The 22730-nt window shown below is 49.6% G+C and overlaps 1 protein-coding gene across 1 annotated transcript in view; it reads right to left on the bottom strand.

The window, feature by feature from the left end:
• Nucleotides 1-1600: 1600 nt before the first annotated feature.
• Nucleotides 1601-22730, bottom strand: part of LOC115464515 (vomeronasal type-2 receptor 26-like) — a 56446-nt gene continuing 35316 nt past the window's right edge. Inside the window, exons 5-6 of the mRNA XM_030194880.1 lie at nt 18688-18814; nt 1601-2505 (exon numbers count right to left, since the gene is read on the bottom strand). Of these exons, the coding sequence (XP_030050740.1) occupies nt 1601-2505; nt 18688-18814 (1032 nt within the window). The remainder of the gene's footprint in view (nt 2506-18687; nt 18815-22730) is intronic.

The raw sequence follows: 22730 nt of genomic DNA, 5'->3' as shown, positions 1-22730 counted from the left end.
GGAGCTGTGCTAAACCATGGTAAAGACTACCACTTAAGCGTGGACTTACAGCTGGGTTCCAACCATCCCTCCAATTCTACTGCACATCCCTCCTAATGCACTGCCCCCCCCCCCCCAGTGATTCAAAACCATAAGTACATACTGTAAGTATTGACATACTGGGACAGACCAAAGGTCCATCAAGCCCAGCATCCTGTTTCCAACAGTGGCCAATCCAGGTCACAAGTACCTGGCAAGATCCCCCCAAAATACATTGCATTTTATGCTACTTACTAGCCGTTAAGCCCGTTAAAACGGGTGAGATTTCCAGCTACCCTCCTCGCCGCCGCTCCCGCCCCCTCCGTATCGGGCCCCCTGCACTGACCTGACAGCGCCTCTCACCTCTGTGTGAAAGCGCAGATCGCTCTGCTGCTGCCTGCAGCGCTTCCACACGGAGGTGAGAGGTGCTGTCAGGTCAGTGCAGGGGGCCCGATACGGAGGGGGGTGGGAGCGGAGGCGGGGATGGGGGGGAGGGTGGAGGTTGGTGTGTGCGATGTTTGCTTCCAGGCTCCAGCGGCAGCGTCCAACAGTCCGACTCTGTATCCCTCTCTGTTCCGCCCTCTGACGTCATCACGTCTTGATGCAAGGGCGGGACAGAGAGGGAAGTCTCTACTGCACATTTGCAGGTGAGTCAGTCACTTGCCATTTATATGTTTGATTCTAGAAATAAGCAGTGGATTTTCCCCAAGTCCACTTCAATAATGGTCTATGGACTTTTCCTTTTAGGAAGCCATCCAAACCCTTTTAAAACCCCGCTAAGCTAACCGCTTTTACTACATTCTCTGGCAACGAATCCCAGAGTCTAGTTACATGTTGAGTGAAGAAAAGTTTTTCTCTGATTCGTTTTACATTCACTACTTTCTAGCTTCATTGCGTGCCCCCTAGTCCTATTATTTTTGGAAAGAGTAAACAAGCGATTCACGTCTACCTGTTCCACTCAACTCATATTTAAACTCAAAGTATTTTATTTTATTTACTTTTACATTCTTGCATCCCACTGTTATCCCAAACCAGGTTTCGGTTCAAAGTGGCTTACAAATTATGTTCTGGTTGGTTTTTACAATTGTGTTCTTATATTTCACATTTTGTATTGAAACTTGTGTTGATGATTTACAGTTTCTGTTTGCACTTTGGTTTGGGCTTGTAGTGTTGATTTATGATTTGTATTTGGGATAGATATTGATGGCTAAGTTATTTATAGTAGAATTTTTTAAAGAGGTATGTTTTCAGTTCTTTTCTAAAGTGTAGATAGTTCATGATGCTTCTTATGGTCTTTGGTATTGCGTTTCCACCACTTGGAACCCAAATAACTGAAACTGGCCTTGTAAATAGATTTGTACATTACATTTCGACAGTTGGGTAGGTGAAGAAGTAGGTAGTGTAATCTATTCAGACAGTGACTGAATATTGCGACTATCAAGATAAGTTCACATTCTACCCTTGTTCAGCCCTCTTGAGACTGATGAATGTAAAGCTGGCTTTACATATTGGACGGACTCTGTACGAGTTGGAATGTAAGATTTTGTTGTTGTTTTACCTTTCCTTTAACAATCAGGAATGTTTAAGTCAATTTATTTTTTGTGATATACTTCCTGTTGTTCCTATCAGGCCTCAGCAGAATAATGTAGCACTTGGGGATAAAGATACACCCCAATATTCCAGCACTGGAGGCCAAGATAGCAAATATCTCCACAGCTACCATGTACTTGCCCCTGGTGCTCAGATGTGTTGGGATGAAAGATACCCAGACACTGCAGAACACCAGCATGCTGAAGGTGATATGTTTGGCCTCATTGAAACTGTCAGGTAGATTTCTTGCCAGGAAAGCTACAATGAAGCTGATACCAGCCAGAAATCCCAGGTAACCCAGAACACAGTAAAATGCAATTGTTGACCCCTCATTACATTCAATTTGAATTGTTCCATCTTCTGCTTGCATGTTGCGATATGGGAATGGAGGAGCAGTACCCAACCAGACAAGACACAGGAGAACTTGAAGAAGGGAACAGGAAAGCACTATAGAGTATGAGACCCTGGAACCCATCCATTTCCGGAGCTTGCTTCCAGGCTTGGTGGTCTGGAAAGCCATAACCACAGTGATTGTTTTTGCCAGGACAGAGGAGAGAGAGATGGAGAAAGTTATTCCAAAGGCAGTCTGTCGGAGAATACAGGTCATCTTCTCAGGACGGCCTATGAATATCAATGAACAGAGGAAGCAGAGCATGAGGGAGACTAAGAGAATGTAGCTTAGGTTTCGGTTGTTGGATCTCACAATGGGAGTGTCTTGGTACTTAATGAAGATTCCCAAAATGACAGCAGTGATGAGAAGAAAGAAAATGCTGATAAGCATCAAAACGATTCCCAAAGATTCTTCAAAGGAAAGGAAGCTTATTATTTTGGGGACGCAGACATCTCCTTTTTCATTGGGCCATTGGTCTTCTGGACATCTTATACAGTTGTCCATATCTGAGAAGAAAGAATATTTTCTTAGCATCTGAAAAATGGCTCCAGTTTACAAGAGTGGCTAAATATTGCTGTTAATTGTTAAGATATAGGGGTTGATATTCAGCCAGTGGTGCTTAGCCTTTTGATGACCACTGCTGGAATTATCCCCGGAAATTCAATGCCAGGCCATGTCCAGGCTTTGGCATTGAATTTCCGAGTTTGAAGAGCCGGCTAAAGCATAACCGTTAAGTGTGTCATTCATCACTTAACCGGCTATGGGGCAAAGCATCAAGATAGGACGGATTTTTATCTGTCCTAGTTATGCAGTTATCTTGGCCAGTCGAGTTCTGGTTGCGAGATAGGTGCTAACCGAAGATTTTCAGCTGCATTAACTGGTCAAGTGTCATTGAATATGACCGCTTAGCCCTGGACGAGTGATTTAACTGACCAGGAGCAATTTATGGCCAGTTAAATCACTTTGCATTCTGATCTCATGTAATTTAAAGAATTTTCAAAACCACTTGCCAGAGTAAGTCAGAGAATTGCTTTACAGTACACATGATAGGCTTCATAAAACATATTAAAAAGGGGCATTCCTGAGGACATCTTTGGGTTAGTAGATTAAAGTACTTGCACAGAAGGAGTAAAAGAAAAGTTGGCTCCGTTGTGTAGGACCATCTGTCATCTTCACAGGTCCTTGGAACAGATCCAGAGGCTGAAGAGTAAGTTTACAGCACCAAGTGAAAGTTTCAATATAAATTTAGGCACAGAGGACAATTTAGGAACATAACTTTGAAAGTCAGGAGCAGAAGTGTGAAGTTATTAAAGTTAGTTGCAGCTGTACAGTGTGATATTTGGCCCTTGAGGGGGGAGGATTCTATATATGGTGCCTAAAAAATCTGCATGAAAACATTTCTGCCTAAGTGTATTCTATAAGCAGTACCTAGATTTAGGTGCGGTATATAGAATACGCTTAGTTGATGTCCCAGCACCTAAACCTATGCGCCTCTATTCACATCAACGAAAACATGGTGTAAATCCCAGCACGTAGATTTATTTATTTATTTGTCACATTTGTATCCCACATTTTCTCACCTATTTGCAGGCTCAATGTGGCTTACATAGTACCGTAAAGGCGTTCGCCAATTCCAGTATGAACAAATACAGTTATGTTGTGGTAGAATAAGGTTCTTGTGCAACAGACATGTTAGGGAATCATAAAGAGGGAGAGTTATTATATGTCCATTACAAGCTTTGGTTTTGTTGTGTTGCAAGATACAGGCATTTAAGTTGGGTCAGTGGGGTATGCTTTTTTTTAACAGATTGGTTTTTAGTGATTTCTGGAAGTTTAGGTGATCATATGTTGTTTTCACGGCTTTTGGTAGTGCGTTCTATAGTTGCGTGCTTATGTAGGAAAAGCTGGATGCATAAGTTGATTTGTATTCAAGTCCTTTGACACTTGGGTAGTGGAGATTTAGGTATGCTCGTGTTGATCTTGTTGTGTTTCTGGTTGATAGGTCTATGAGGTCAGTCATGCATCCCGGGGCTTCGCCGTAGATGATTTTATGTACCAGGGTGCAGATTTTGAAGGCAATACGTTCTTTGAATGGAAGCCAGTGCAGTTTTTCTCATAGGGGCTTGGTGCTTTTGAATCACTTTTTTCCAAATATGAGCCTGGTTGCCGTGTTTTGAGTGGTCTGAAGTTTCTTTATAATTTGTTCTTTGCAACCTGCATAAATTCAGGTGCAGAGGACCATTTTCTCTAACAGTGCGTGTAAATTTTGGAAAGCCCATTACCTCGCCCACTTCCCCACCCATAACCACACCCCTTTTTGTATTTATTAAAATTTACACTCTGTACATTGCAGAATACACTTATGGGGCCCTTTTACTAAGGCGCGTAGACACCTACATGCGTCCAACGCACATCAGATTGGAACTACCGCCCGGCTACCGCTTGCCCCAGGCAGTAATTCCATTTTTGAGGTGCAGTCAAGTCACACGGTAGAAAATATTTTCTATTTTCTACCGTGTGGCACTTACCCGGCGGTAATCGGCAGTTTGCGCGTGCTGACGATTACCGCCCAGTTAATCCGTGAGACCTTACCGCTAAGTCAATGGGTGGCGGCAAGGTCTCAGGCCGAAAATGGAGACAAGCTGGTTTTAATTTTGTTGCACATCCATTTTCGGCCACAAAAAAAAAAGTCTTTTATCCGGTCGTGCTGAAAAATGAACTCGCACATGTTCAAAACACGCGCCTACACCAGCGCAGGGCATTTTTCAGAGCATCTTAGTAAAAAGGCCCCTTAGTGATTTGCGTGCATAAATTTTAATATTGTCAATTAGTGCTCATTATTGCTCGTTAAGTGCTGTTAATATTGATTGGCTTGCTAAGCCAATTAAATCATACATGTTATAGAATATACTTAGATTTTGGCACGGAACGCTAGGCATGCTATATAGAATCTGGGGGTAAAAGTGTTAAATAGCAATAATGTGTTACATTACAGTAATGAAGGAGCAGAGGCTGGCCAAGGACAATCCAACACAGGAGGTGGTGCTTTAAAAAATGCTTTATCTGCTGCTTGGACACAAAGGACCCGACGCAATCCGTGTTTCGGTGTTAGAGAACACCTGCCTCAGGGGTCACAACAGTGTTCAGAAAAGGACACTAAGGGGCCCTTTTACTAAGTCACGTAAGCATCTACGCATGGCCAATGCATGCCAAAATGGAGTTACCGCTCGGCTACTGCACGGCTCTTGTAGTAATTTCATTTTTGGCGTGCATCCGATACACGCATCCAAAAATAGTTTTTATTTTTGGATGCATGTATAGGACGCATGCCAAGTGGCATTTGACATGCGTAGGTCATTACCGCCCAGTTACCACGTGAGATTTTACCACTTGGTCCATGGCTGGCGATAAGGTCTCAGACCCAAAATGGACGAGTGGCAATTTTCATTTTGCCACATGCCTATTTTGTGCAAAAATAAAAACAAGGCATTTTTTACAGGTGTACTGAAAAATGATTCTGTGCACACCCAAAACACGCGTCTACACTACCGCAGGCCATTTTTCAGTGTGCCTTTGTAAAAGGGCTCCGAAGAAATAAACAAGGTCGTAGGGTAATCGGTTAAAAAAATGCTGACCAAACAGCTCTACTCGGAAGAGTTCACAGCTTTTCGAACTGATTACCCCATATTCTTTTCTGAACACTATTGTGACCCCTGAGGCAGGAGTTCTTTAACGCCGAAACACGGACTCTTTGTGTCCAAGCAGTGAATAAAGCATCTTTTAAAGCATCATCGCCTGTGTTGAATTGTCCTTGGCCAGCCTCTGCTCCTTTGTTTCTGTACTTTACACAAAGAGGGTTCTTCCTGTTTGCTGTGCCTCTTACATTACAGTAACGCATGTTAATTTAAGATACTCTATGATACGTGGAGGGGCATAATCTGTAATCCGTTGGGTTGGTCGTGAGCCCTTGGGCCCTGGCTGAGGCCAGCAGAGCACCGACCCAGGTCAAGGGGAGACCAACCCACCACCAAACACCCCAGCTACACAATACCCCTAAGCTACCCTCCCTCGCGGACCTCAGGAAGAAAGGGAAATACAGTGGGGGAAATAAGTATTTGATCCCTTGCTGATTTTGTAAGTTTGCCCACTGACAAAGACATGAGCAGCCCATAATTGAAGGGTAGGTTATTGGTAACAGTGAGAGATAGCACATCACAAATTAAATCCGGAAAATCACATTGTGGAAAGTATATGAATTTATTTGCATTCTGCAGAGGGAAATAAGTATTTGATCCCCCACCAACCAGTAAGAGATCTGGCCCCTACAGACCAGGTAGATGCTCCAAATCAACTCGTTACCTGCATGACAGACAGCTGTCGGCAATGGTCACCTGTATGAAAGACACCTGTCCACAGACTCAGTGAATCAGTCAGACTCTAACCTCTACAAAATGGCCAAGAGCAAGGAGCTGTCTAAGGATGTCAGGGACAAGATCATACACCTGCACAAGGCTGGAATGGGCTACAAAACCATCAGTAAGACGCTGGGCGAGAAGGAGACAACTGTTGGTGCCATAGTAAGAAAATGGAAGAAGTACAAAATGACTGTCAATCGACAAAGATCTGGGGCTCCACGCAAAATCTCACCTCGTGGGGTATCCTTGATCATGAGGAAGGTTAGAAATCAGCCTACAACTACAAGGGGGGAACTTGTCAATGATCTCAAGGCAGCTGGGACCACTGTCACCACGAAAACCATTGGTAACACATTACGACATAACGGATTGCAATCCTGCAGTGCCCACAAGGTCCCCCTGCTCCGGAAGGCACATGTGACGGCCCGTCTGAAGTTTGCCAGTGAACACCTGGATGATGCCGAGAGTGATTGGGAGAAGGTGCTGTGGTCAGATGAGACAAAAATTGAGCTCTTTGGCATGAACTCAACTCGCCGTGTTTGGAGGAAGAGAAATGCTGCCTATGACCCAAAGAACACCGTCCCCACTGTCAAGCATGGAGGTGGAAATGTTATGTTTTGGGGGTGTTTCTCTGCTAAGGGCACAGGACTACTTCACCGCATCAATGGGAGAATGGATGGGGCCATGTACCGTACAATTCTGAGTGACAACCTCCTTCCCTCCGCCAGGGCCTTAAAAATGGGTCGTGGCTGGGTCTTCCAGCACGACAATGACCCAAAACATACAGCCAAGGCAACAAAGGAGTGGCTCAGGAAGAAGCACATTAGGGTCATGGAGTGGCCTAGCCAGTCACCAGACCTTAATCCCATTGAAAACTTATGGAGGGAGCTGAAGCTGCGAGTTGCCAAGCGACAGCCCAGAACTCTTAATGATTTAGAGATGATCTGCAAAGAGGAGTGGACCAAAATTCCTCCTGACATGTGTGCAAACCTCATCATTAACTACAGAAGACGTCTGACCGCTGTGCTTGCCAACAAGGGTTTTGCCACCAAGTATTAGGTCTTGTTTGCCAGAGGGATCAAATACTTATTTCCCTCTGCAGAATGCAAATAAATTCATATACTTTCCACAATGTGATTTTCCGGATTTAATTTGTGATGTGCTATCTCTCACTGTTACCAATAACCTACCCTTCAATTATGGGCTGCTCATGTCTTTGTCAGTGGGCAAACTTACAAAATCAGCAAGGGATCAAATACTTATTTCCCCCACTGTAGGTATACAGGCGGGCCTCACGGCCGATCTGGAACCCAAGTGCACAGAGCCACGCTTGTGGGCCTCACGGCCGAACTGGAACCCAATCACACACAGGGAGGGGTGAAAGAACCCAGAGGGCTCCCCCCGGGACCCCCCCCCCCCCCCCCGATACCAGCCACGCGCTAAGCACCAACAAAAGCAGAAGGGGAAACAAAAGTGCCAGAACAGGCCACACCCTCCCTGGGGACTAGCGCAGGACAGGGGAACCGATACTGCAAGCCCCGGAACCACCGGAGGCCAAGGGGAAGGTTATCAGAGGACCAGGCTACCTCCCAAGACACAACAGGGAGGCAGACAGCCTTGCCTTAAACCCACTGAAGGACAGAGGCAGGGACACAGAATACAAAGGGTTAAGCTTGCTGAGCCAGCAAGCCAGCACAAGAGGGAGAGAGAGAGAGAGAAAGCTCCTAAAGTCAACAAACAATGAGAAAGACAGCTTGGAAGAGGGGAACACCCCTCCCCCCACTGAGCAAGCACCAAGTCAGAGGCAGGGGCACAATACACAAACACACAGTACACAAAAGTTAAAACTCACTGAGCCAGCAGGCAGGCACACCAGGAGCGAAGGGGATCCTTAACTGAACAAACAAACAAACAAACAAACAAACAGAAAGAAATCTCCGGACCTGGGAGCTCAGCCCTGCTGAGCAACCACACAGCCGACTTCCCACTGAGAGCTGCAGGCAGTGAGAGATAACCCAGCTGGAGGCAGTGAGCTGATTACAGCTCCACACACAAGCAGACCCTAGCTAACACAAACAGAGGGCATGGAAAAAATAGGAAACCTAGGACAAAGACACAGAACAAAGTCAACACAGCACACGTTCTGACTAACAAGTGTCCGGCTACTCGTCACAAAGAAATGTAACGCAAAAGCAGGAAAGGTAGAAGGAAGCAGGCTAAAGTCCACCCCCTGACGTCAGTCAGACCCTGCCAGCCAATCAGGAGTGAAGTCCACCCCTTCCCCTGCCAAACTGGTACAATCATAACATCACTCCCCCTTCAAGGGCCCCTCCTACCCCGGGCGCGAGGTTTAGGTTTATGAGGGAAGAGGCGATGGAACCGTCTGGTCAAGACTGGAGCGTGTACATGAGCAGCGTCCTCCCAGGAGTTGTCGGCCGGTCCATATCCCTTCCACGCAATGAGATACTGAAGATGTCCCCGGAAGCGCCGCGCAACCAAGACATCCCGAACCTCATACTCCCCCTGGGAGGCAGATACAGCTGGGCTAGCAGGCAAAGTGGGTAAAGCACCTCGTCTCAGAACCACAGGCTTGAGCAGGGACACATGAAATGTGTTATGTACCTGCAATGTAGATGGTAACTTCAGCTGATAGCAGACATGGTTCACTTGTCTCACAATGGGATACGGACCGACAAATCGAAGTGCAAAGCGGGAGGATGGTATCTTCAGACGAAGATTACGAGTGGACAGCCACACCAAGTCGTCCGTCTGAAAGCGCGGTTCCACTCTTCGATACTTATCTGCTTGCCGTTTCATACGAGCGGAGGTCACCCGAAGAGCCTTCTGAACGGACGACCAAATCGCTTGGAGAGAAGTCACTGCTTCGGTCGCTGCAGGGACATCTGAGTTGGTTTTCAAGGGGCCCGGTATCCGGGGATGTCTTCCATACACGATGTAAAAGGGTGAAGCGCCAGTGGCCAAGCTCACCCGGTAGTTATGAGCGAACTCGGCCCAAGGAAGCAGCTGACTCCAGTCATTGTGGTGTTCATTAACATACATCCTCAGGAACTGCTTTAGGCATTGATTAACCCGTTCTGTTTGGCCGTTAGACTGTGGGTGATATCCCGACGAGAAGTTCAACTTCACATCCAGGGCTCGATTCAGGGCTCTCCAGAACTTAGAGACAAATTGTACTCCCCGATCCGAGGTAATGGATTCCAGCAGGCCATGGAGACGGAAAATAGAATGGAAGAAATGTTGGGCCAGCTTTGCCGCCAAAGGCAGGTTAGGCATGGGTACGAAGTGGGCCATTTTAGAAAACCGGTCCACCACTACCCAAACCACTGTATGCCCGTCCGAATTAGGAAGATCCATAACAAAGTCCATGGCAATATGGGTCCACGGTCTCTCAGGCACCGGTAAAGGCATCAGCAACCCCTGGGGTCTCCGCCAGTCGGCTTTATGCTGGGCGCACTACGGACACGCGGCCACAAACTCCTGCACATCCCGATCAAGTGAGGGCCACCAATACTGCTGGGAAATAAACCGCTTGGTCCCCAGGATCCCGGGATGTCCTGCCATGCGAGAAGCATGTCCCCATTGGAGCGTCCTTTCTCTCAGCCTGGGTGGCACAAAAGTCTTCCCCGCAGGTACTGCTAGTGTCATAGCGGTCACAATGGCATCAGGTTTGATTACATACTGTAGGGGTTCCTCCTCCAGGTCAGCCTCCATGGACCTGGAGAGGGCGTCTGCCTTGATGTTCTTCTCCGCCGGACGATAGGTCAGGATGAAGTCAAAGCGGGAGAAGAATAATGCCCACCGGGCCTGGCGAGGATTCAGCCTTCTCGCTTCCCGTAAGTAGGTCAAATTTTTATGGTCCGTGAATACCGTGAAGGGCTCCTGTGCCCCTTCTAGCAGGTGACGCCATTCTTCCAGAGCCAATTTAATGGCCAACAGCTCCTGGTCCCCGATGGCATAATTCTTCTCGGCGGGGGTATACTTCTTAGAAAAGAAGGCAAATGGGAGAAGTTTTCTACTGGAGTGGGCCTGCGACAGCACTGCTCCTACGCCCACCGATGAGGCGTCCACTTCCACGAAAAATTTACTCGCCGGGTTGGGATGGCGTAACACTGGTGGTCCGACGAAAGCCTGCTTAAGGTCTTCAAAAGCCTTACACGGCTCAGGAGACCAGTTGCGGGCGTCAGCATTCTTCTTGGTCAAGGCAGTAAGGGGAGCAGTTAGAGATGAGTAGTTCCAAATGAACTGCTTGTAATAGTTTGCGAAACCTAAGAAGCGCTGGAGAGCCTTGCGCCCGGTGGGCTGCTGCCAGTGCAGGATGGCCGTCAACTTATTGGGATCCATGCGCAGCCCATGGTCCGAAATGATGTACCCCAGGAAGAGCAGTTCGGAGCGATGGAACTCACATTTCTCTAGCTTCACATAGAGATGGTTCTCCCTCAACCGTTGTAGTACCACCTTCACATGTTCCAGGTGCTCTTCCTCAGTCCTCGAGAAAATTAAGATGTCATCCAGGAAAACCATCACAAACTGATACAAGAGATCCCTGAATATATCATTCATGAAGGCCTGGAAGATGGCTGGAGCATTGGCTAGGCCAAACGGCATCACCAGGTATTCGTAATGCCCATCGCGAGTGTTAAACGCCGTCTTCCACTCATCCCCCTCCTTGATCCGCACGAGGTTGTAGGCCCCCCTGAGATCGAGCTTGGAGAAGATCTAGGCCCTCTGGAGGCAGTCAAACATCTCAGAAATCAAGGGTAGAGGGCATTTTTCCTTACGGGTGATAGCGTTAAGTCCTCTGTAATCAATGCAGGGGCGCAACCCCCCTTCTTTCTTCTCCACAAAGAAGAATTCAGCGCCCGCTGGCGATTTAGATGGACGAATGAACCCTCGAGCCAGGTTCTCACGGATATACTGAGACACGGCTTCTGTCTCCGGACGAGACAGCGGGTATACCCGGCCCCGAGGGGGTTCGGCGCCAGGTAGCAGCTCTATGGCGCAATCGTAGGAGCGGTGGGGAGGCAGAGTCTCTGCATGCTGCTTGGAAAAGACATCTCTAAAAGATTTATATGGCCCAGGTAACATCACATTGGCTTGATCCAGAGGAAGTGTCACAAGGGCTGGTGAGACATTGTCCAAACATACTCTCCGGCAGCCTGGGCCCCACGCCACCAATTCACCCCGGGCCCAATCAATGCAGGGGTTGTGCAGGCGAAGCCAGGGTAATCCCTGGATGATGGCCTCAGTGGCCGACGGTAGGATGTAAAAGGAGATGACTTCCTTGTGTAAGACTCCTACCCGTATCGTTATAGGCACGGTCCTGGAGCGTAGGACTTCCCGGACCAGTCCCAAGGCCGCTGAAACAGTGATGGACTGGGGTAACGCCTCAGTGGGAATTTGATGAACCCGCACCAGGTCGGCACTAATAAAGTTGCCTCCCGCACCCGAGTCAACTAATGCCTCAAAACAAGGAGTATCCTTGATCGCCAGCAACACTGGCACCAAAACTTGTGTCCAAGGGGAGACGGACTTCGGCCCTGACCCTGTCTCCCTAGCAGGTATCAGGGCTGCTGGTTTCCTGATTTCCTTTTCTTCGGGCAATCACGGACAAAGTGCCCCTTCACTCCACAATGCAGGCACAGTCCCTTAGAGCGTCTCCGCTGTCTCTCTTGGGCCATTCAGTCCAGTTGCATAGGTTCAGACCCATCTTGCCCACCCGGCGACTGGAAGGCCGGGTTCTTGGGCTAATTCTTTGAGCTAGCCCCTCCAACCTGCTGACTAGCGCGGCGTTCACAGGCTCGTTCCCTGAAATGGATGTCCACCTGGGTATAGAGGCGGATAAGGTCATTCAGATCTGAGGGCAGCTCCCGACCTGTGAGTTCGTCCTTAATGTTGGCCGATACCCCATGCCAGAATACCGCAGTAAGGCTTGGATTATCCCACCCAAGCTCTGCAGCAAGGGTCCGAAATTGGATGGCGTACTCGCCCAGAGAGAGGCGGCCCTGGTGTAGGTTCAACAGCTGAGTCGCCGCCGAGGAGGGCTTCCCAGGTTCCTCAAAGATGAGCCGAAATTGCTTCAGAAACTCTGCCAAGTTATTCAGGAGGGGATCCTTCTTCTCCCATAATGGAGAGGCCCAGGCCAGAGTGGGTCCGGCCAGTAAGGAGATAATATATGCCACCTTCGCTCTATCCAACGGAAAATCCCGGGCCTGCAACTCGAAAACAATTTGGCACTGATTGAGGAAGCCCCGGCAGGTCTTACTATCGCCCTCGTACCGAGGAGGCTGAGCCACCCGAAGGCCTCGGCCACATGCGAGGGGACCCGGCAGGGTGAGAGCCGACTGGGCTGCTGCAGCCCCAGGGGCAGTCAGTGAGTCCACTCGCTGACTCAGCGCATTCATGACTCCCGATACCTGGTGTAGCTGAGCATGCAGTTGCTGGAGTAGCTGCATGGGGGATGGTTCGGGCGAGCTCATGGCTTTTGCGTTCTGTAATCAGTTGGGTTGGTCGTGAGCCCTTGGGCCCTGGCTGAGGCCAGCAGAGCACCGACCCAGGCCAAGGGGAGACCGACCCACCACCAAACACCCCAGCTACACAATACCCCTAAGCTACCCTCCCTCGCGGACCTCAGGAAGAAAGGGAAATAGGCATACAGGCGGGCCTCACGGCCGATCTGGAACCCAAGCGCACAGAGCCACGCTTGTGGGCCTCACGGCCGAACTGGAACCCAATCACACACAGGGAGGGGTGAAAGAACCCAGAGGGCTCCCCCCGGGACCCCCCCCCCGATACCAGCCACGCGCTAAGCACCAACAAAAGCAGAGGGGGAAACAAAAGTGCCAGAACAGGCCACACCCTCCCTGGGGACTAGCGCAGGACAGGGGAACCGATACTGCAAGCCCCGGAACCACCGGAGGCCAAGGGGAAGGTTACCAGAGGACCAGGCTACCTCCCAAGACACAACAGGGAGGCAGACAGCCTTGCCTTAAACCCACTGAAGGACAGAGGCAGGGACACAGAATACAAAGGGTTAAGCTTCCTGAGCCAGCAAGCCAGCACAAGAGGGAGAGAGAGAGAGAGAAAGCTCCTAAAGTCAACAAACAATGAGAAAGACAGCTTGGAAGAGGGGAGCACCCCCTCCCCCCACTGAGCAAACACCAAGTCAGAGGCAGGGGCACAATACACAAACACACAGTACACAAAGGCTAAAACTCACTGAGCCAGCAGGCAGGCACACCAGGAGCGAAGGGGATCCTTAACTGAACAAACAAACAGAAAGAAAGCTCCGGACCTGGGAGCTCAGCCCTGCTGAGCAACCACACAGCTGGCTTCCCACTGAGAGATGCACGCAGTGAGAGATAGCCCAGCTGGAGGCAGTGAGCTGATTACAGCTCCATACCAGTGGCGTAGCCACAGGTGGGCCTGGGTGGGCTGGGGCCCACCCACTTAGCGCTCAGGCCCACCCAACAGTAGCACATATTTAGTGGTAGCTGGTAGGGATCCCAAGCTCCGCCAGCTGAAGACTTCTCCCTGATGGTAACAAAAATGCTACTCTCCACGATACCGGCACCTGCAAATGCTCAGTTTTCAGTGCATACCTGCTATGGATTGCCAAGGTGGAAAGAAGCATTTTCCCGCCAACTGAAATATTTTTTTGGTGTGTGTGTGTGTGGGGGGGGGGGGGGGGGGGGGGGGACAGAACACTTGGTGCCCACCCACTTCTTGCCTAGGCCCACCCAAAATCTGTTGTCTGGCTACGCCCCTGCTCCACACACAAGCAGTCCCTAGCTAACACAAACAGAGGGCAGGGAAAAAATAGGAAACCTAGGACAAAGGCACAGAACAAAGGCTCAGATGCACAAAACTTTAACGACCCTTTAACGACCCTTTATCGAAGAAATCGCCAACCGTTGCATTGTACTAAAGCCCATTTTTCGAGGACCGTAGCAGCTAACGAAAATGGAATGCAGATGAGCAATTAGTGTAGAAACCCTTTTGAAATGACATGCACTAACCTTTTCCGATTGGTTTAACGAAGGAAAACGCCGAGAAATCTAACGAGAGGTCTGTACCTCTCATTAGGGCTCTCCGGCTAAAAACTCTAATGTCAAACTCAAAAACGAACCAATTGCAGCGAAGCAGATACGTGAGACGCGCTGTGATTGGACAAAAGCACGTTGTAGCTGTATCGGAGCCTGTTTTGTTTTTAATAAAGCTTATAGAAAACGTGTCATAACCACGTTAATGCAGCGCGTGCACTGCAGACAGACGCAATATATAAGCGTTGGTACGCGCGTGTGAAAGAGACGTTAAAAACAGTTAAATGGCAGCAAAAGCAGAATTTTTGCAAATAACATTTCCCACAAAATCGCAGTCAGAAAAAGCTGCGTGAAATCAGCTCCGGTAGTACTCGGCAGGAACCTGCGATGAAAAAAAAAGCAGTGCAGCGACGCGATTCTTTTACGCTGTCGATGCACGCCTATGAGATCAAATGCGTGCGATAGCCACGCCCTTAACGCACACTTTCCAAATGGACCTGTGCGCATGCGGTTTGCAATACTGCACCAAACTTTTTGGGGCTGTGTTTTTAGAGCATGCTTCGTTTTTTGAAATTCGGTAAGGGCTTTAACGTTCCTGATTTTTTTACGTTTGCTTGATGCATCTGGGCCAAAGTCAGCACAGCACACGTTCTGACTAACAAGTGTCCGGCTACTCATCACAAAGAAATGTAACGCAAAAGCAGGAAAGGTAGAAGGAAGCAGGCTAAAGTCCACCCCCTGACGTCAGTCAGACCCTGCCAGCCAATCAGGAGTGAAGTCCACCCCCTTCCCCTGCCAAACCGGTAGAATCATAACATAATCGAATGGGGCGCCCAAGTTTTCATGAGGGCATCTGCGCAGGACGGCCCCGTAAAGGGGTGGGGCAACCCATGTTATCGAAACAAGATGGACGTTCATCTTTCGTTTTGATAATATGGTCGGGGACTCCCAAATCATGAAATTTAGATCGACCTTAGAGATGGTCGACTTAGGTCGTTTTTGAGATGGTCGTCCCCTGTTTTCGGCGATAAGGGAAACCGAGGACGCCCATCTCAAAAACGAGCAAATGCAAGCCAGTTGGTCGTGGGAGGAGCCAGCATTCGTAGTGCACTGGTCCCCCTCACATGCCAGGACACCAACTGGGCACCCTAGGGGACAATGCAGTGGACTTCAAAAATTGCTCCCAGGTGCATAGCTACTACTACTACTACTATGCTGAGCCCCCCAACCCCCCAAAACCCACTCCCCACAACTGTACACCACTACCATGGCCCTAAGGGGTGAAGTGGGGGCACCTACATGTGGGTACAGTGGGTTTCGGGTGGGTTTTGGAGGGCTCACATTTACCACCACAAGTGTAACAGGTAGGGAGGGGGATGGGCCTGGGTCCGCCTGCCTGAAGTACACTGCACCCACTACAACTGCTCCAGGTACCTGCATAATGCTGCAATGGACCTGAGTATGGCATTTGAGGCTCGCAAAAAAGTATTTTTAACCTGTTTTTTTATGGTGGGAGGGGGTTAGTGACCACTGGGGGAGTAAGGGGAGGTCATCCCTGATTCCCTCCGGTGGTGATCTGGTCAGTTCGGGCACCTTTTTGATGCTTGGTCGTGAAAAAAAATGGACCAAGTAAAGTCATCCAAGTGCTCGTCAGGGACGCCCTTCTTTTTTCCATTATCGGCTGAGGACGCCCATGTGTTGAGCACGCCCCAGTCCCGCCTTCGCTAGACTGCCGACACGCCCCCGGGAACTTTGGTCGTGCACGCGACGGAAAGCAATTGAGGGCTCCCAAAATTGGCTTTCCATTATGCTGATTTGGGCGACCTTGCAAGAAGGACGCCCATCTCCCGATTTGTGTCGGAAGATGGGTGTCCTCGTTCAAAAATTCACCTGATAGTAATAAGATGCAAAGCATTCAAATGCATGCACAACATCTCATTTCTATGTTTATTGAATAAGCACAAGCTGTGTGAAAAATAACATCTGTTAAAAACTGGTGTTATTTTTCCTAGGCAGGAGCATCACCCCGATGCTTATGGGTTGTTTCTTAGGTATTAGTGTTCCCTCCTACCCCCAGATGCTACCCCAGCAAACACATCCGCCGTCCTGAAGCCCTCATCATATACCCCTAAAAGCCTCCTGTTATTTACTCCCCTCCGAAGCTTCTTCTCCATCATATATCTCTTGAAGCTCCGCTTCATATCCCCATCTCAGAGCACTTCCTCCATCACATCCCACCAAAGTCCCCCACTTCTTATCCCCTCAAAAAAACCCGTTCCTCCAAAGCACCTTCACTCTTCCATAAGTTCCTCCCCCTCTGGCCTATCTTTCCAAACCCATGGGGTCTAGCAGGTCCAGGTCAGAAGCAATCCTCTGTCCCTTCTGCCATATAAGGAACTTTTTGGAGGAGGGGCTTCAGGCAGGGATATAGTAGATGACGGCAGAGAAAGACCTGTACGGTTCATCTAGTCTGCCCAACAAGATAAACTCACGTGCTACTTTATGTGTATACCTGACTTTGATTTGTATCTGTACGGTCCATCTAGTCTGCCCAACAAGATAAACTCATATGTGCTACTTTATGTGTATACCTGACTTTGATTTGTATCTGCCATTTTCAGGGCATAGACCGTAGAAGTCTGCCTAGCACTAGCCCCGCCTTCCGACCATTAGCTCCGCCTCTCACCACCGGCTATGGATGGTGGGCTTCAGAGGGTATGTGATGGGGATTTCAGGGGTTTCATGTGATGGGGATGTTTCAGAAGGGGGGATGTGTTATCAGGGGTAGAGAAGATTCTAATTTTTAAGAAATGGGGCCAGAGATTAGTATCCAGTCTTTTTATGAGGTTTATCAGCCTGATGCTTTCAACCACTATGAATATCGCAGCATGTGAGATTGATCACAAGCTGTTTTACCCATTTATTACAGATATAAGATGGTTAGCAACTCCCATATTAAACTAAGCTGCAGTAAAAGGCCTATTTGTGCTACACCTTAATAACTAACCCCCTAAATCTTTTGACAATCGGGCCCCTAACATAAGAACATAAGAATAGCCATACTGGATCAGACCAATGGTCCATCTAGCCCAGTATCCTGTTTCCAACAGTGGCCAATACAGGTCACAAGTATCTGGCAGAAGCCCAATTAGTAGCAACGTTCCATGCTACCAATCCCGGGGCAAGCAGCGACTTCCCTCATGTCCATTTCAATAACAGACTATGGACTTTTCCTCCAGAAACTTGTCCAAACCTTTTTAAACCCAGATACGCCAACCACTATTACCACATCCTCTGGCAATGAGTTCCAGAGATTTAACTATTCTTTGAGTGAAAAAAAAAATATTTCCTCCTATTTGTTTTAAAAGTATATCATGCAATTTCATTCAGTGTCCCCTGGTCTTTGTAGTTTTTGAAAGAATGAAAAATTGATTCACTTTTACCCGTTTTACACGATTCAGGATTTTGTATACCTCAATCATATACCCCCTCAGCTGTTTCTTTTCCAAGCTGAAGAGCCCTAACCTCTTTAGCCTTTCCTCATATGAGAGCAGTTCTGTCCCCTTTATCATTTTGATTGCTCCTTTGAACTTTTCCAATTCCGCTGTATCTTTTTTGAGATACGGTGACCAGAACTGAACGCAATACTCAAGGTGCGGATGCACCATGGAGCGATACAAAGGCATTATGATATTCTTTGTCTTATTTTGCATCCCTCTCCTTATAATTCCTATCATCCTGTTTGCTTTTTTGGCTGCACCTCCACTATCCAAGGGTTGGACTTAAAATCTACTGGGTCCTTCTGCTGGAGACAGAAATTTGGGTTGGATGGTCCATGGGTCTTTTTTCAATATGGCTTTTATCATGTTCTTATGAATTTCCAGGGCTTTTTTTGAGGGGGTACTTGGGGGTACTGAGTACCGGCACCTTTTCCATTGGCTGCTAAAATTGACTCATGGTCCCCAAGTTTTAATGAAAGAGCTCAGGCTCTACACACCAATTCTGCCTTGTCATAGGTTCTGTGACTGGTTGCAGGGGGCCTGGCTATTGTGAGAAGGGCCCCTCAGTGATTACCCCCACCCCTGAAGGGTGGCCTAGCATTTGAGTACCGGCACCTTTTTCACTAGAAAAAGTGCACTGTGAATTTCACAGATCAGGCACCACACTGAAAAACCTGCCATCATGAGCATCTCAAGCATTATGCGTCACTCACCACTTTGACTGGAGATCTCTCCAAGTGGACAGGGAATACAGTCATAGCAGCAGATGGGCTTTCCTTCTCTGGGTAATTTCCTGTAGCCTGGAGAACAGATCGGAGCGCATCTGGATTGTGGAGGTGTCTAAGGATTGAGAAAAAGAAATTCTCTGTCTTCAGATGACAGTGGGCCATACTTTAAAAAAATGCAAATTCCTTTTCTGTCCACTTATGGACCAATTCAGACCTTTTCTTCAGATATCACAAATTCCCCTCTTAGACTGGTAATTTACCCTTAGAAGAGCTAATTATAGCCAGCTATTTTTCATAGGAAGTGTCAGGTCCTCGAGGCAGAACTGGAATTCGTGACCCTTGGACCTCTGCCGAGGAACGGCAGAGGCAGGCAAGACCACCCTGGAACTGGACACAAGAAAGAGCAGGACCGGAACTCCGGACTGGAGTTGCAGCTGAGGCAGGAAAACTAGAACAGGCAGGACAGGAACAGCTTCACCTGCGCTTGACCACCATTCCTCAGGAGTTGAGCTCCTGAGTTCTGGCGGCTGACAGGGCTTGCAGGACAGGGCAGGAACTGAAGACCCAGAGGACCCACCCTGGGTCTAGGCTACACGAGGAAGGCTTGGCTAGGTACTAGTCTAGGACTGAAAGCTGCTACGCAGCCACTAGCAAGAAACACAAGACAGACTAAGCACACTGTTATGATTCTGCCGGTTTGGCTGAGGGGGAGGGGGGGACGTCTCTTCTGATTGGCTGCCAGGGGTTGTGCTGACGTCAGGGGATAGTACTTTAACCTGCAGCTGAAGAGTTGCTCTGCTTTTGCGTTACTGACTTGGTGGTAACAGGAAAGCCTGATAGGTTTCTCTCAGAACGTGCTCTAGGTTCTGACAGGGATCTGTGTTGTTTTAGAGTATTCTTTCCCTTCCCTCTGGGTTAGCTGCTGCTGTGTGTGTGTGTGTGCGTAGCTCTGCAATCAGGGTCAGCTGCTCCTTTGTTTAGTGGGGGCTGGGCATTGCTCAGCCTCCCGTGCGTTCTCTGTTGTTTGTTTGTTTTAAGGATTTCTCTTCCCAGTGTCCAGGCTTGCTGGCTCAGTGAGTTTAACCCTTTGTGTACTGTGTGTATTGTATTCCTGCTTCTGCCAGTGTGTTTGTTGAATGGGCCCCACTCCCTCTCAGGAGGGGAACAGTTCTCTCTGATTGTTTGTTGATTTTTGGCAATCTCTCTCTGCTGGCTCTACAAGCTTAACCCTTTGTGTTCTGGGTGCCTCTGTCTACAGTGGGGTTGAGGCAAAGGCTTTCTGCCTTCCTTTTGTGTTTGGTTCCTCTGGCTTCTGCCTGGGGCTCCTACCCTCGTGGGGGGGGGGGGGGGGGTTGCTGTGTTAGTTTCCCTGTCCTGCGCTAGTCCCCTGCGTGGGCATGGCCCGCTCTGGTCCTTTGTTTCCCCCTCTGCCCTATTGCTGGTGTTCAGCGCGTATCTGGCCTCTTGGGGCCCTCTGGGTTCTTTCACCCCTCCCTGTGTGTGATTGGGTTCCAGTTCAGCCGTGAGGCTCGCACGAGTGGCTCTGTCTGCGTGGGTTCCGGTTCGGCCGCGAGGCCCGCCTGTATGCCTATTTCCCTTCTTCCTGAGGGACTGTGGGGAGGGGTAGCTTAGGGGGTATTGTGTAGCTGGGGTGTGCGGTGGTGGGTCGGTCTCCCCTTGGCCTGGGTCGGCGCCCTGCTGGCCTCGGCCAGGGCCCAAGGGCTCACGACCAACCCAACGGATTACAGAACACAAAAGCCATGAGCTCGACCGATCCATCCCCCATGCAGCTGCTCCAGCAATTGCATGCTCAGCTACAACAGGTATCGGGAGTCGTGAACGCACTGTCTCAACGGGTAGACATGCTGACTGTCACGGGGGCTGCGGAGGGCCTGCCAGCTTTTACTCCGCCGGGTTCCCACGCATGCGGCCGAGGGATTTGGGTGGCTACGCCCCCGAGGTACGAGGGCGACAGTAAGACCTGCCGGGGGTTCCTCAACCAATGCCAAATTGTCTTCGAGTTGCAGGCCCGGGATTTTCCTTCGGATCGGGCGAAGGTGGCTTATATTATCTCTCTACTGGCAGGCCCCGCTCTGGCCTGGGCCTCGCCCTTATGGGAGAAGAAGGATCCCCTCCTGGATAATTTGGCAGAGTTCTTGAAACAATTTCGGCTCATCTTTGAGGAACCCGGGAAGCCCTCTTCGGCGGCGACTCAGCTGTTGAACCTACATCAGGGGCGACTCTCTCTGGGTGAGTACGCCATCCAGTTTCGGACCTTGGCCGCGGAGCTAGGTTGGGATAACCCAAGCCTGACTGCGGTATTCTGGCATGGGGTCTCGGCCAACATTAAGGACGAACTCACAGGCCGGGAGCTGCCCTCAGATCTGAACGACCTCATCCATCTCTGCACCCAGGTGGACATCCGGTTCAGGGAGCGGGCCTGTGAACGTCGCGCTGGTCAGCAGGTTGCAGGGGCTAACTCGAGGAGCTTGCACAAGAGCCCTGCTTCCCCGTCGCTGGGTGTGCCCGATGGGTCTGAACCTATGCAGGTTGACCGGGCGGCCCAGGAGAGACAGCGGAGACGCTCTAAGGGGCTGTGCCTGCATTGTGGAGTGAAGGGGCACTTTGTCCGTGAGTGCCCGAAGAGAAAGAAGTCGGGAAACCAGCAGCCCTGATACCGGCTAGGGAGACCGGGTCAGGGCCAAAGTCCTTCTCCCCTTGGATGCAAGTTTTGGTGCCAGTTCTACTGGCGATTAAGGATACCCCTTGTTTTGAGGCGCTAGTTGACTCGGGGGCGGGAGGCAACTTTACCAGCGCGGACCTGGTGCGGGTTCATCAGATTCCTACGATGGAGTTACCTCAATCCATCACTGTCTCAGCGGCTTGGGGACTGGTTCAGGGAGTTCTCCGCTCCAGGACCGTGCCTATGACCATACGGGTAGGAGTCTTACACAAAGAAGTTATCTCCTTCTACGTCCTTCCGTCGGCCACTGAGGCCATAATCCTGGGATTACCCTGGCTTCGCCTGCATAACCCTTGCATTGATTGGGCCCGGGGTGAATTGACGGCGTGGGGCCCGGGCTGCCAGAAGGTCTGTTTGGATAAGGTCTCGCCAGCCCCAGTGACGCTTCCTTTGGATCGAGCCAATGTTATGTTACCGGGGCCCTACAGATCCTTTGGAGATGTTTTTTCCAAACAGCAAGCAGAGATTCTGCCTCCTCATCGCTCCTATGACTGTGCCATAGAGCTACTACCTCGCACTGAACCTCCCCGTGGCCGCGTATACCCCCTATCCCGGCCAGAGACGGAAGCCATGTCCCAGTATATTCGAGAGAACCTAGCTCGAGGCTTCATCCGGCCCTCTAAATCGCCCGCGGGGGCAGGATTCTTCTTCGTGGAGAAGAAGGATGGGGGGTTGCGCCCCTGTATTGACTACAGGGGACTCAATGCCATCACGCGGAAGGACAAATACCCCCTTCCCTTGATTTCTGAGATGTTTGACCGCCTCCAGGGGGCCCAGATCTTCTCTAAGCTCGATCTCAGGGGGGCCTACAACCTTGTGCGGATCAAGGAGGGGGATGAGTGGAAGACGGCGTTTAACACTCGCGACGGGCATTACGAATATCTGGTAATGCCGTTTGGACTTGCTAATGCTCCAGCCGTCTTCCAAGCCTTCATGAATGACATCTTCAGGGATCTCCTGTATAAGTTTGTGATGGTCTACTTGGACGACATTTTGATTTTTTCAAGGGCTGAGGAAGAGCACCAGGAGCATGTGAAGACCGTATTGCAGCGGTTGAGGGAGAACCACCTCTATGTGAAATTGGGAAAATGTGAATTCCATCGCTCCGAACTGCTCTTCCTGGGGTACATCATTTCTAACCACGGGCTGCGTATGGACCCCAGTAAGCTGACAGCCATCCTGCACTGGCAGCAACCTATGGGGCGTAAGGCTCTACAGCGCTTCTTAGGGTTTGCAAACTACTATAGGCAGTTTATTTGGAATTACTCGTCCCTGACTGCCCCTC

This window comes from Microcaecilia unicolor, chromosome 3 (assembly GCF_901765095.1).
Source record: "Microcaecilia unicolor chromosome 3, aMicUni1.1, whole genome shotgun sequence".
NCBI lineage: Eukaryota > Metazoa > Chordata > Amphibia > Gymnophiona > Siphonopidae > Microcaecilia > Microcaecilia unicolor.
This window is presented reverse-complemented; position numbering and strand designations above follow the sequence as displayed.